The 13935-nt window shown below is 40.2% G+C and overlaps 1 protein-coding gene across 1 annotated transcript in view; it reads right to left on the bottom strand.

Annotated features, from left to right (window-relative positions):
- Positions 1-13935, bottom strand: part of LOC145343551 (ufm1-specific protease 2-like) — a 63269-nt gene that overhangs the window by 3964 nt on the left and 45370 nt on the right. The window contains exons 8-10 of the mRNA XM_080189799.1: positions 12491-12612; positions 6216-6283; positions 5661-5785 (exon numbers count right to left, since the gene is read on the bottom strand). Coding sequence (XP_080045925.1) covers positions 5661-5785; positions 6216-6283; positions 12491-12612 — 315 coding nt within the window. The remainder of the gene's footprint in view (positions 1-5660; positions 5786-6215; positions 6284-12490; positions 12613-13935) is intronic.

The raw sequence follows: 13935 nt of genomic DNA, 5'->3' as shown, positions 1-13935 counted from the left end.
CTGTGTGCAGTTTTGGGCGCCGCACCTGCGCAAAGATATTTTGGCCTTGGAGGGAGTGCAGAGGAGGTTTACTAGGCTGATACCGGAGTTGAGGGGGTTGAGCTATGAGGAGAGGCTGAATAAACTAGGCTTGTACTCGTTAGAGTTTAGAAGAATGAGGGGAGATCTCATTGAGACGTATAAGATGATGAATGGGATGGATAGGATAGAGGTGGAGAGACTCTTCCCGCTCAAAAAAGACAGTAGGACTAGGGGGCACAGCCTCAAGATAAAGGGGGGGCGGTTTAGAACGGAGTTGAGGAGGAACTTCTTCACGCAAAGGGTGGTGAATCTCTGGAATTCTCTGCCCGTTGAAGTGGTGGAGGCTGCCTCGCTAAATATTTTTAAGACGCGGGTTGATGGGTTTTTGATAAGAGAGGGGATTAAGGGTTATGGGGAGAGGGCGGGAAAGTGGAACTGAGCCACAACAGATCAGCCATGATCTTATTGAATGGCGGGGCAGGCTCGAAGGGCTAGATGGCCTACTCCTGCTCCTATTTCTTATGTTCTTATGTTCTTATTACCTGCTGTACCAGTATACCAGTTTTCTGTGATTCTTGCATGAAGACAGCCTTTGCACCAAAGAGCCTGGAAGTCTCACTCTACTTAGAAAATACTCTGCCTTTCTATTTTGCCGACCAAAATCGATAATCTCACTTATCCATGTTAAACTCCATCTGCCACATTTTGGCCCACTGACTTAACCTATCTATTTACATTTGTAAATTTCTTATTTTCTCATTGCAACTTACAATCCCAGTTATTTAAGGGAAGAACTCTAGTAAATTAGTCAAAAATAATTTACCCTTCATAAACCATGCTGACTCTGATGGATTGCATTTTGATTTTCCAAATATCTTGGTATCACTTCCTTAATAATGGATTCTAATAATTTCCCAACAACATAGCATTATAGAATCCTACCGTACAGAAGGAGGCCATTCGGCCCATTGAGTCTGCACCAACCACAATCCCAATCAGGCTCTATCCCCACAACCCAATCCATTTACCCTAGCTAGTCCCTCTGACAGTAAGGGGTAATTTAGAATGGCCAGTCCACCCAACCTGCACATCTTTGGACTGTGGGAGGAAACCAGAACACCCATGCAGACATGGGGAGACACGTTAAACCAACTGGTCTATAGTTTCCTACTTTCTGCTTCCCTTTCTTTTCGAATAAGCCTTGAGTTTTGACAAAGGGTCATTTGAACTCGAAACGTCAGCTCTTTTCTCTCCTTACGTATGTTGCCAGACCGACTGAGATTTTCCAGCATTTTATCTTTTAGTTATACCACTTCCTTTTCTTCGCTATTTATCCTTCCAAAATACTGATATTGGATATTCAATTCCCAAACCGGGTCTCCTTTTAACCAAGTCACAGTAATCACTACCAAATCATACCCCTTTGTCTCTATTTGCACTGTTAACTCATTAATTTTGTTCCAAATGCTTTGTGCATTCAGACACTATAGCCGACATTCTCTCAAAAAAAATTCTAAATGCTGAATTTGCGGGAAAACTGGAGGAACTCCCGCCAGTTCTTTTAGCGGGATTTTCAAAATGCATCTCCCACACATTGAGAACTTCAGAGTGCCCTAGATAGACCATTCTAGGCTCCGCCCACCACTTTTCAGAGTGAATCACAGCTACGCGCATCCACCTCTGATGTGCATCCTGGGGGAGCACCTAAGTGAAGCAGTAGGCCACATAAGATTAGAAAGTTGTAGGGTCACTAAGAAGGCACGGTGAAGGTTAGGGTTAAGGTTTTTGTAAGTGTTGAGATCATAATTAGATTTTTTTTGCATGTCGCAGCTGTGACTAATCTGTCTCTGAGTGTACACCGATCACACATATCGAGGCATGGACTGCTGTGCTGTGTGACAGCAGCCCCTCAGTCAAAAGGTACAGACGGCATATCCTGCCCAGGGGGCACCCCTGACCTCCTTGGGGGGGGCGCCTCCATGGCCTCGCTTCACTTCAGCGATGTCGGCCACAGGTTCCCCAATAATGGAGAGCTGTTGTAAACCCCGTTGGAGTGAATCACTCCTGGCGGAGGGGGGGTGGGGGAGGGGGCGGTTGCGGCGGAGGTGGTGGGAATGCTAGTGGGCCTGGAAACTCCAATCCTGGATTTTAATATTTAAATCAGCTGATGACTCTGCAAATCCTGTCCCCGGAGACACGTGGATACCGTTGATGCCCCCAGCTCGTTGCACTACTCTAGTAACAGGCTGGAAAAATCGCTCCATATGTTATTGAAATACATGTATTTTTACTTTTACTTTATTTGTAAAAGTGAAGGGCTTAGTTCAAAGAATTGGCCTAAGGTTTAATTATCTCATTGTTATAGAGGCCTATCAAAAGTGAAAGAAATGTTTGAAAATGGATGTCAGAAGAGAACAAAAAAAGCAGCACATTGAAGGGCAACTAAAACAATGACTGAACATTGACAGTTATTGCTCTGTAAAAAAGAAGGGACCTCATACTCAAGACAGATAGTTGGGCCAGGAGCAACCACGTGCATTCACCTCTTCTTCTAATGTAGGCAATACAGATGTGAATGTGGCCACTATATCTGAGAATGTTACAAATTCTGAAGTCTTTTCTGAAAGAAATACATAGAGCAAGTCTAATGCTGTTCGTCTCAAGGATATCTTGACTGAGGATGATATTTCACTTCGGACATGAAAGGTCCCTCAGAGTGTCAACATTGAAATTCCCATTTGAGAGTTTGAAATGATCAAAAAAACAAATTAGATATTGTCCAAAGTGTCTATTTTTTTTAATTCATTTGTATTTCCAAGTCAGGATGGTGGGTAGCTTGGATGAGAGCTTCAAGGTGGTGGTGTTCTCATATATCTGCTGCCCTTGTTCTTCTAGATGGCAACAATTGTGGTTTTGGAAGGTGCTATCTAAGGAGTTTTAATGGTGTTAATTCAGAGATTATCTTTGAAGTTCTTTTAATTTAGTGCCTGTGTCCTCAATCTCTGCCGCCTGCCCAGATGCTTATCATATTGTAAGCCAATTAGTTTCACTGGAGCTCTGTCTTCCACACAAGAGTTTCTAATCTCTGCTCTTGGAGAACTTGCCTTGGAATCTTCTTCCAAATGGGCTTTCCCTCGGATCTCTTTACCAACTATCCACCTCCAGGGTTTCAACCTCTCCTGGTATTCCTCTGCCCTGGAGAGCCACATACATTTAAGCTTTGTGTTCAATATAATGTCTCAGATATACACCCATGCCAACAAAACATCAATGTTTCACAGGCACATAATAAGGAGTCACCAATCTTAGAGTCTTCTTGGATCTCTGGCTTCTTACATGTCCACTTCACTTCCCATCTTCTTTTTGCAGCTTTGCCTTTTTGGAGTGTTTCTCTGCTCCTCATTTAGGACCTTTTTCAGGTTCCTGTTCTTTGCTCCTTTGACTAGAAGCTCTTCTTGTAACTTGCTTCTGTCCCTCTGCCTGGTTTTAGGACAGTTCTGTTCTTTAGTTTGGGGCCTGCTCTCCACAGTTGCCCTTCATTTCCCTCTTCCAGCAGTTTCTGTGTCTGGTATTTACTTCTGGATCAGCTAGTTCCAATTGAACTCAACCTGCTTTTGCTGTCTCTATGGATCCCTAGTTGCAAGGCAACAGCAAGATTTTTACATCATGTGTTTGCTCTAAAATCGCAAAAAGCTCATTAAATTGCAAGAATATTTTAAAGTGAAGTTTTTCCCTTTCTGAACAAAAAACTGAAGGATATAATTTAAATTTGAACTTAAAGCTATACCATATTCCTAATACCATAAATGCAATCATTGACCAACTCTAAGTTTCTGCCTAACCAAAGGGGAGTAACTGCATCCTGGAACAATGTGTGCAGCTAATACCTTCTGCTCCCCCACCCCCTGATGCCCCGCAAAGGCTGCAATTTAGACTCCAGCTCAACAACTCAAAGCTGAAGTTGCCTAAGCTCCACATTCTCACTGCAGATATTTTTTCAGGCTTACAATGGATTCCATAAATTTCCACATGCTGCAGTCTTGGCACACCTCCAGCCTTGCTATTTCTGTCCAATCTTTCTTATTTAAGTTTGAAAAATTAATTATTGGGACGTGGATTTCGCCGACTGGGGCATAGTTTATTTCCCATCCCTAATTGCTTTTGAGAAGGTGGTGGCGAGCTGTCTTCTTACACCGCTGCAGTCCATGTCATGTAGGTACACCCACGATGCTGTTAGGAAGTTCCAGGATTTTAACCCAAAGACAGTGACAAAACAGCGATATATTTCCAAGTCAGGATGGTGCTAGCTTGGAGGGGAATTTCCAGGTAATAGTCTTCCAATGTGCCAACTGCCCTTGCCCTTCTACATGATAGTGACTCTTAATTTGGAAGGTGCTAAGAAGGCTTGGTCAGTTCCTTCAGTGAACCCAGTGGATGATACACATTGCTGTCACTGTGTATCAGTGGTGGAGTGTGAATGTTTGTGGATGGTGTACCAATCAAGCAAGTTGCTTTGTCCTGAATGCTGTCAAGATTCATGAATGTTGTTGGGAGCTGCACTCATCCAGATAAGTGGAGAGTATACCATCACACTCATGACTTGTAGGTGGGGAACAGGGAGTCAAGAAATGAGTTAAGCACCACAAGATTTCTAACCTCCAACCTGTTCTTGTAATCACAGCATTTATATAGCTAGTCCAGTTCAGTTTCTGATCAATGGTAACCCCCAGGATATTGATTGGAGACTCAGCAATGGTAATGCCATTGAACGTCAAGGGGTGATGGTTAGATTCTCATTATCTAGCACTTGCATGGCACATACATTACTTGTCTTGTCAGGCCAAGCCTGGATAGTTTCCAGGTTCTTCTGCATTTGGACATGGACTGCTTCAGTATCTCAAGTCACAAATGGTGCTGAATATTGTGAATTCATCAGGGAACTTCCCCGCTTCTCAGCTTTTGATGGAAGTAAGCTCACTAAAGAAGCAGGTTAAGATAGCTGGGGCAAGGACACTACCCTGATTAACTATTTAATCAAATTGTTAATTTACACCAATAATCAAAAGTTGGCTCACCTAGCTTGGAGGCAAGGAAGAAAACTCACCAATAGCTAGAGGCTGAAGAAAGTAGAAAACAGAGTACCTCTTTGCCCCTCTGCCTCAAATTCCAATCTGAACTAAATTCCTAACTCCTTATCAAACCAACACCTAACTCTAGTTTCCACGCACACCATTCTGCCTAAAAGTAAGTTTCAGTACTAATGAAACTACCAGACTTTTGTAAAAACCAATCTGTTTCAGGGAAAGAAATCTGCTGCTCCAGTCTGGTCTTGCCTACTTGCGTCTTCAGACACAGGAATGCTATTGACTCTTAACTGCCCTCTGAAATGGCCTGGCAAACCACTCAATTGTATCAAACTGATACAGAAAAGTTGTAGCTCAAGAAGGTGACTCACCACTACCTTCTCAAGGGCAATGCATGCTAGCCTTGCCAGAAACACTCAAGTACCACATATGAATGCAAAACAAAAAATTCTACATTGATTTCAGTGGGACCAGAAACTGAACTGGACCAGCCATCTAAATTCATACACAATTAGAAAAATAAATTTCACTGTTTGATCCTTTTCTTTTACATACCTTATCAGTTACAGCAGCCAAGTCATCACTTCCGATGTACATTGAATCTAACATGAGGACTTGTGAGGCATTCGGGTTGTTAGACGTTGCTATCCCCAGCAAAATGAATGCCTTAGGTTCAGAAACTGATTTATTCAGTAACCGCAAAAGTAAGAACATCAATAGTTAAAGAATCAACATATAAATCTAATCATCATGAAGTTCAACATGCTTTCTTCAGCTCGGCAATAAATAAAACTTTTAAAACACATCCTAAAATTAGTCATTTAATTTTGAACTTTCTTCAAAACATTTTTTTTTAATATCAAGAGCTGCTAAATAAAAGTTTGACTATTATTTTTGCCATGGCTGTAGAAAAGTGTCCATATTTATTGCTTCTCTCGAATAACTGCTAATTATTTTTATGTAAACGTAATTTGAAATGTATTTAAAATTATATGGCACACAATAAAATAACTCTCTATAAAAGTGCAGGATTTATCAAAACAATTACATGCGTAATTTTAAACAATGTTCAGAAGTTAAGAAAAAGAAATAAGGAAATGGCAAACTTACAAAACATAACAGGAGTTCCTTGGTCTTGAAAATGAGAAGTAAGGTTCAATTCTTTAGCCAAACCCGCCCTGTAAAAATCAAAGTATTGAACTTGCTTTCTATAATCTATGTCATTTTTGGGGGGAAGAGCAGAAATCGAAGGGATGAAGTGGCCTGGGTGGGATTGTTGTTGGTGCAGGCTCGATGGGCTGAATGATCTTCTTCTGCACTTTAGGGATTGTCTGATTCTATGATTTAATATCTCCGTGGACATATACCCTTTTTCAGAATTAGTTAGCACAAAAAGAGATACGCTTATATAGCTACTAGACTTCCAGGTTTTTTACACTCCTGCTAGTGATTCCGATAGCAGTTTCCAGAGAAGGATATACCTTCAGACAGCAGAACCTCAAAGAAGTAAACCTAGTCCCTGGCAGTTTCCAATCCCCAGATTTCAGGAACAGAAAGGGATATGTTTAACTGCAGCTTCCAAATAGCCACTTACATGCAGCAGGCTCTCAGAGAAAAATCTATTTCCAAACAGCAGAATCTCAGAGAAAGAGACTTATTTCCTGACAGATTACCGTCTCCAACTTCAGAGACAGGGAAAGAAGGCATTGCTCTCTAACAACTCAAACAGCATCTGACTTCATTCTTCTATGTAAGTCTAGCTGCACCTAGTTAAATGATCTTACCTGTCAATCAACCTAATGAAGCCCCACTCTGCAAAGCCTCAGGGGAACACAACAACAGCAATAGTACAGATTGAAACAAACATTCTAGCAAAAATTAAAGGCAAGTATGCAATTGAAGGAACAATACAGTGCTGTCATGTACAGACAAAATGGATTTGATAATAAAAAAACAAATTGCTACAACAAATCCGTCGTAAGAAACATAACAAATACATTTCTTAAAGGCACAGTATCTCTATCAAAAATATCATAGTATTGAACAATCTGAGAAGGGATAACCCTTCTACAATGATGACCTGGCAGCTATGGTCATTTTTGTTCAGAATATTTTAAAGGGCACCTCACAACTTGTAGGACAAATCAAACCCAGCCAATTATGAGGGCAATCTTACTGGCTTATCACACTGTCAATAGGCAAGGTGAGCCAGTAAGATTGGCAAGAAGTGAAAAATCGGATTCGCACCTCTCACGATGTTACTGGCCCCATCCAGGTGCAAGGCTGATTTAAATATTTATTAGGTAATTTAAATCTGATAAGTGAGTCCCAGACACTACCATTCAATCCCATTAGTCCTTACCTGCCCACCAGTCGGGGTCCTCGCATGCAAGGATCACATTTGATCCCCACCAATGGGGACCTGACATGATGGCCTCGCCAGTGGAACTGGAGGCCATTGAAGTTCAGGGGTAGGGCTGGACAGTGTCCTTTAGGCAGTGCCAGCCTGACACCCTGGTGGTGCAAGCCTGGCACCTACACATTGGGCTGTGCCAAGAGGGAGGGGCTTAAGGGATGGGACTATGATGGGGAGGCAGGGGGTGCTCCACAGGGAAGGGTAACTTGCGTGAAGGGAGAGGGGATTGGCAAGGGTGATTGGTAGGGAGATTGGGGCAATGATTGGCAAGGGTGGCAATGGGGGGGGCAATATCCAAGGGTGCAATTGGGGGATAGGAGCAAAATCAAGGGGCAGGGACGAGGGGCATGAATAGGCTCCATCCATTCTCCCCACTGAAGAGGATCACATTTTGCTTAATTTTTTTTCTAGGTATCATAAGACGGGAGCTTACCAAAAAATACTGGGTGCAATTCTCTCACATTTTTACTCTACTTCAGCACTTAGAGTTTTTCTCAAAAGTTTGCCCCCTCTTATTTTAATTTCATTAATATCCTTCCCTCCATCATAAGATCAGAAATGGGGATATTCACTGATAATTGCCCAATGTTCAGTTCCATTCATGATTCCTTAGATTCTGAAGCAGTTCATATCCATTTGCAGCAAGACGAGAACAACATTCTGCCTTTGGCTGATAAGTAGCAAGTAACATTTGCACCACGCAGGTACAAGGCATGGCCATCTTCAACAACAGAAAGTCTACCTATCTTGCCTTCATATTCAGTGGCAATATCATCACTGAATCCCCCATCATCAATATCCTGAGCGGTTAATATTGTCTAGATATTGAACTGGACTAACCATATAAATACTGTCACCATAATAGCAAGTCAGAAGCTAGGAATCCTTCAGAGAGTAACTCAACTTCTAACTCCGCTAAGCCTTTCCATCATCTTCAAGACTCAAGTCAAAAGGTTGATGCAATACTCTCCCCTTGCCTGAATAAATGCACCTCCAACAAGACTCAAGAAGCTCAAGAAAATCCATAACAAAGCAACTCACTTGTTGGCACCCCATCGCCCACCTTAAACATTCACTCTCTTCAACACCAGTGCACAATGGCAGGAGTGTGTACCATCAAAAATATGCACTGCAAGAACCCACCAGAATTCCATTAATAGCACCATCAAAACCCATGGATTCTCCCAACTGGAAAGAAAAGAGCAAGTTAGCTCCCATTCTGGAAGGGACCCCAGAAAATGCTGTTCATGTTGCAAAGAAGTGCAGTCTAGATAGCTGTTTTGTTTTTGACAATTAGAGCTAAATTAGTTTTGAAGCACCCAATGATCCCTAAAATCTGCACTGGAGATGTATGGAGCTTAAGAAGGTTACCTGGTTTCAATTCATCTGTGTGTTCATTGGGAGAGGGCATTGGTTTCAGCTTGGACCTCATGCAGTTAACTCTGAATTAAAATGATCCTGTCAGTGCTGAGATATTAACTATGCTTCTCACTGTCAAAATACAGCATACAGCCGAAAAAATCCAGACAACCTAACTGAGTTCTGAAGGCCAATTACAACCTCAAAATGATTGGAATAAAGTAATTTTTCTATTGCATGGAAAGGCACATTTTAATAAATTCAAGATTCTAAATGAGTAGACTGCTAATATTGTTCATAAGGAAATAAAATTTGATCCAAATGGGAACAGGTGAAACTGAAAGATTACAAATTGTTTAAAGATCACTCTAACCAAGAACATCAAACCTTTCTGTTTAAGCTTAAAAAGCATCTGAATGATATTCTTAAGTGACTAAGGAAGATTTCAATCAAAGAACAAATGAGAGGTTGGCACCAAAATAAGCCATTCTGATATCTCAAACACATCTGAATTTACAAATGTTTGAGATTAAAACAAAGATATGATTGCAACTAACGAAGAGGATAGAAATTTAAGTATTAACTTAACAGACTTTTTTGTATATTTTAAAGATGAGAAAGCTACAGATTTGGAGGACAAGCTGAAATCAGGGTGGTCCCTATTAAGGACAAAGCTCAGAAATTCATCAGTGCAGGACAAAGTAATCTTTTGCATATGGACCTTTGGACTATCATTATTGTAGGAAGAACACTTACGGAGAATCTTGTAAAAAGTAAGTTTGTTAAAATTAATAGTAATTAATATAATATTAGTAATATTATTACTAGTATTATTACTAATGTTGGTAATTAATAATAATACTAATAAATTAAAAGTGATGATGTGGAGATGCCAATGTTGAACTGGAGTAAGAAGTCTCACAGTACCAGGTAAAGTCCAACAGGTTTATTTGGAATCACAAGCTTTCAGAGCGCTGCTTCATCAGGTGACTCATATGATGAAAGAACAGTGCTCTGAAAGCTCATGATTTCAAATAAACCTGTTTGGACTTTAACCTGATGTTGTGAGACTTCTTACTGCAAATTAAAAATAGTATTGTTAAAAGCTAGTATGTTCTAAATGATTAATTATAACACATTACATTGGTGGTTTTTTTTGGTTTGGCAGAGAGACTTGACAAATATCTAGCTCATGGTTCAAGTTAATATTTTACAGGTAATGTTTAATTCTGGGAAAGTTGTTATAAAGCTAAGGTAACTAAAATGCTGAATTTTAGAGACTGGCAGAACATGTCAAAAAAAAAAGGCCATTTCAAAGATTTCCTAGGTTTGTTTAAGAGAGTCAGAATGGAAGAGAATGAGTCACATAACAGCAGATGGACTTGCTTAGTTGGAGAACTGGAGATATGATGATTACACAGCTTGCAAAGAAGAATAGTGTCTGCTCCTGCTCCTAATGTTTGTATGCACAGAAATGTTGTCTTTTGGGAGCTAGAACTAAATTAGTTTAGAAGCATTCCATAAATCCTGAAAGCCTACATCAAATTAAGATGTGGGGAGCTTAAAAAGGTTATCTGGTTTCAATTTATTTGTTTATTTGCTGGGACAGGGACTTGGTTTGCAGCTCACAGAGCAGCCCTGGAGCTGTTCTGTACAGCTAGGGCTCAGAAGAAATCCTGGGGAATTGAAAAAGTGGCAGAAGATCATTGGTTCTGTGCAGTGTTAAAAGTAGGGCTCGGATAAGTCAGGAGAGCCATACATAGGTTGGTGCAGTCAGGAGACCAGAGTTCAGAGAAACCAGGAACAATGCCAGTTTAACAAAGATAGTGATTTGCCAAAGAATTGGAAATGTGGCAGTAACTATAAGCAGGAGTGCAGCTTCATGAATCCAGAGGAAGGTAATCTTAGAAAAAGAGGTTAAACCAATGGGAAGTGATCATAGAATCCCATTCGGCCCATTGAGCCTGCATTGACAACAATCCCACCAGGCCCTATCCCCATAACCCCACATGTTTACCCTGCTAGTCTCCCTGGCAGTAAGGGGCAATTTGGTGTGACCAATCAATCTAACCTGCATGTCTTTGGAGTGAGGCAAGAAACCGGAACACCTAAGGAACCCATGCAGACATGGGGAGAATGTGCAAAGTCCACACAGACAGTGACCCGAGGCCAGAATTGAACCTGGGTTCCTGGCGTTGAGGCAGCAGTGCTAACCACTGCACCAATATGCTGACCAGCTTGTTGGGACAATCCAAATTGGAGTACACTTTACGGGAATAGAGTCTAGATTTTGAAAACTGAAGAGTTCAAATTCCTCATGAGAAAGAGCAAGAGTTTTAACAAGATTTTGTGACTCACAGTGGTCATTGACCTCTAGGTGATTGCTAAGAAATCTGTGAGATTGGTTGCATCTGCCATTTAATGTGCAGTTTGGGGTGTATAGCCACAGTTTGCCTGTGAATTCATATTTATCTTGTATTAATTCTAATGTGAGAGTATAAGATTGATATTGTTTTACATTTCCCACTTTGGTTAGTAAAGTTTATTTTGGTTGTTTCAAGTCATGTTATCTTGCTTATTCTCTTAGTAAGTAACTGGGATTTCAAACTTTGTTTACTTTAAAGAAATAATTACTGGTCCCTAACCAGATTATAACAGTTTCAGAAGTTTGAAAAGTTTTTAATAAAAGATAGTTTCCAAAAGTTAGTAGATTAATACAATATGGCAGAACTGAAGCATTACCTCTGAAAAAACAAGAGGGATATTCAGAGAATCTTTTGATATATAGGATTATTATAAGATTGAAAACTTCACTTCGAGTAGCTTAAAACTAGTGATTGATACTAGGGAAGTATTCACAAAGGGAGAATATAATCAGCCACTGCAAAAAGACATGGAAATGGAATTAAAGAAATCAACTCTAGATGATAAGCTGGCACAGATACAAATTTTCAGGTAGTCTTTTTTTTGTGCTGATACTTCTATGTCAAAATCAAGCTAAAATAAAGAGGTACTTAAAATGGAGCATAAATCTTTTCTCTGTAGTTCACAACAGATGTGTATACATGTATTAACACCATGTGACTGGAGATCTTGTGGCACAGTGAGTAGCATCTCCCTGAGTCAGAAGGTCGAATTCAAGTGCTATTCCAGGACTGGATGGCCAAGGAACCATGGCCAAACAGATTATGAACCAACTTGTAAACCTTACCAACATATGGCAATGTCAGGAATTCATTGTCAACCATGTAATAGAAAGAAAATTGGAGAATTAATAACCGTTATTCATAGCTCTGGACTTCAAGGTGTATTTAAAAGTGCATATTGCCAATGCAAATTGGAGTCCTTAAGGCCGGGGCTGGCTGTAGGATTGTGGATGGTTAATTGGCAGGATGTATAAGATAGATACCTATTAATTAATTGATTAATCCCCATTCTAGCTAGGATGGATTTGGAACCTGTCGCCTTGCCTACCCGTGGTGGAGGTTGTGGTGCTATGTGTTGGACTTGCCTTTGGGAAAAGAATCCAAGAAGAACAGATAACTGCACAACAAGCTTTAACTGTTCATAATCATTTACAGTGAAAGACAGACCAAAACATTTTTCTTACCGGACATCTATGTTGGAAGCTGTAATATTAAATAACTTTAGTAGTCCTAATATCTGGTCCCCATGAAGCCATCCTTTTACTCCTACAAGATTGACAAATTCGTCATCAATTTTTGTCACCATCTGAAATTGCAAAAAGAAAACAACTTATAAAGTAGCAGTCCTTGCAAGAGTCATAATAAAAATGATCAGAAAACATGGAGCATGCATGCATGGTTTGAACTTTATTCATTCCTTATTTGACAAAGCAGAGGTAGTTTTAAGTAATCCATGTTTATGTTGTTCAATATTAGAAATAAGGTAACGATTTAAATGAGTTTAATTTAGTTTGTAAAAAAAAGCTAAAACTCTAGTTGAACTCATGCTAGTGGGTGTGGTGTGAGACATGTGGAGCTAAATGCACCTGGCCACATGAAGAATGTCATTCATCTTCTTGCAGCACTGTTATCTCATCCTCTTCTGTAGTGAACTGCTACACAGTATGGTGGCCACTATCTTCCAGGTGGGGATAATGACTTTGGTGGAAGACTATCTGCAGGAACATGAGCCTCTGATCCACACCACCCAGAAATTGGTCAGGGCTCCCTTGGAAAATTTTGGTGCCGGCTTTCTGGTTGCCATCCCCTCAAAAGAGGCTCAATATGCCATGAGATTTTTTTCCTCTGGCATCAGCATGATTTACACCAGTTTTCACACTGGTACCGACACTTTGAAGAATATGGTAAGATTTTGTCCAATGGAACACTGAAAGGAGTATTCAAAATTCGGAAGGTATATCCTTGCTGAAAACAGCTGGGAGAAAACAGTGTTTGTAAGAAAATTCTAAAGTATATCTTTGAAGATTGGTGTTTTGGAACCCTTGTGTGACAATTATCTGAGGGGGAATTTGAGGAGAAATCCATAGAAATTTGATTGGGTGACATTTATCATTTGGTTTCAGAGTGGTGATATTGTCTGACCACAATTGGTATCTTGGTTTACAAGGATTGTGTGTTTATTGAAAACGTTATAGCATAAGATCCCAGCATCGAAGATGGAGGGAACATACAAAACCCTTCCTTTAGAAGAATTTAAAGATTCACTTCATTTGGTTATGAGAACTCATGTTCAGGAACAAGAAATTAAAACTGCTAGACAAGCAGCAGAACTGGTCCATAGAACCAACTCTTTTTCTGTCATCCTTTCAAGCCTGCAAAGAATAGAAAGTTGGAAGGAGAAAGGAAAACAAATAGTCAAGGAAGAAATGGGACAGAAAATTTCACCTCAAATCAGAAGATAACATGCTGACGGTGGAAGAGACACTCTATTTACAAGGTATTGTCTGATTGAAGTCCAACATAGAAGAGAGATAAAGACCTAAGTGTTTCCATTGTAACAAAGTACATTTTCAGGCAGATTATTATGTCTGAAACTAAATGGAATACCAGTTGCAATCATAGAAAAGGT

The sequence above is a fragment of the Carcharhinus amblyrhynchos genome, chromosome 5, assembly GCF_965287045.1.
Source record: "Carcharhinus amblyrhynchos chromosome 5, sCarAmb.v2.hapA, whole genome shotgun sequence".
NCBI classification, from domain to species: Eukaryota; Metazoa; Chordata; class Chondrichthyes; order Carcharhiniformes; family Carcharhinidae; genus Carcharhinus; species Carcharhinus amblyrhynchos.
This window is presented reverse-complemented; position numbering and strand designations above follow the sequence as displayed.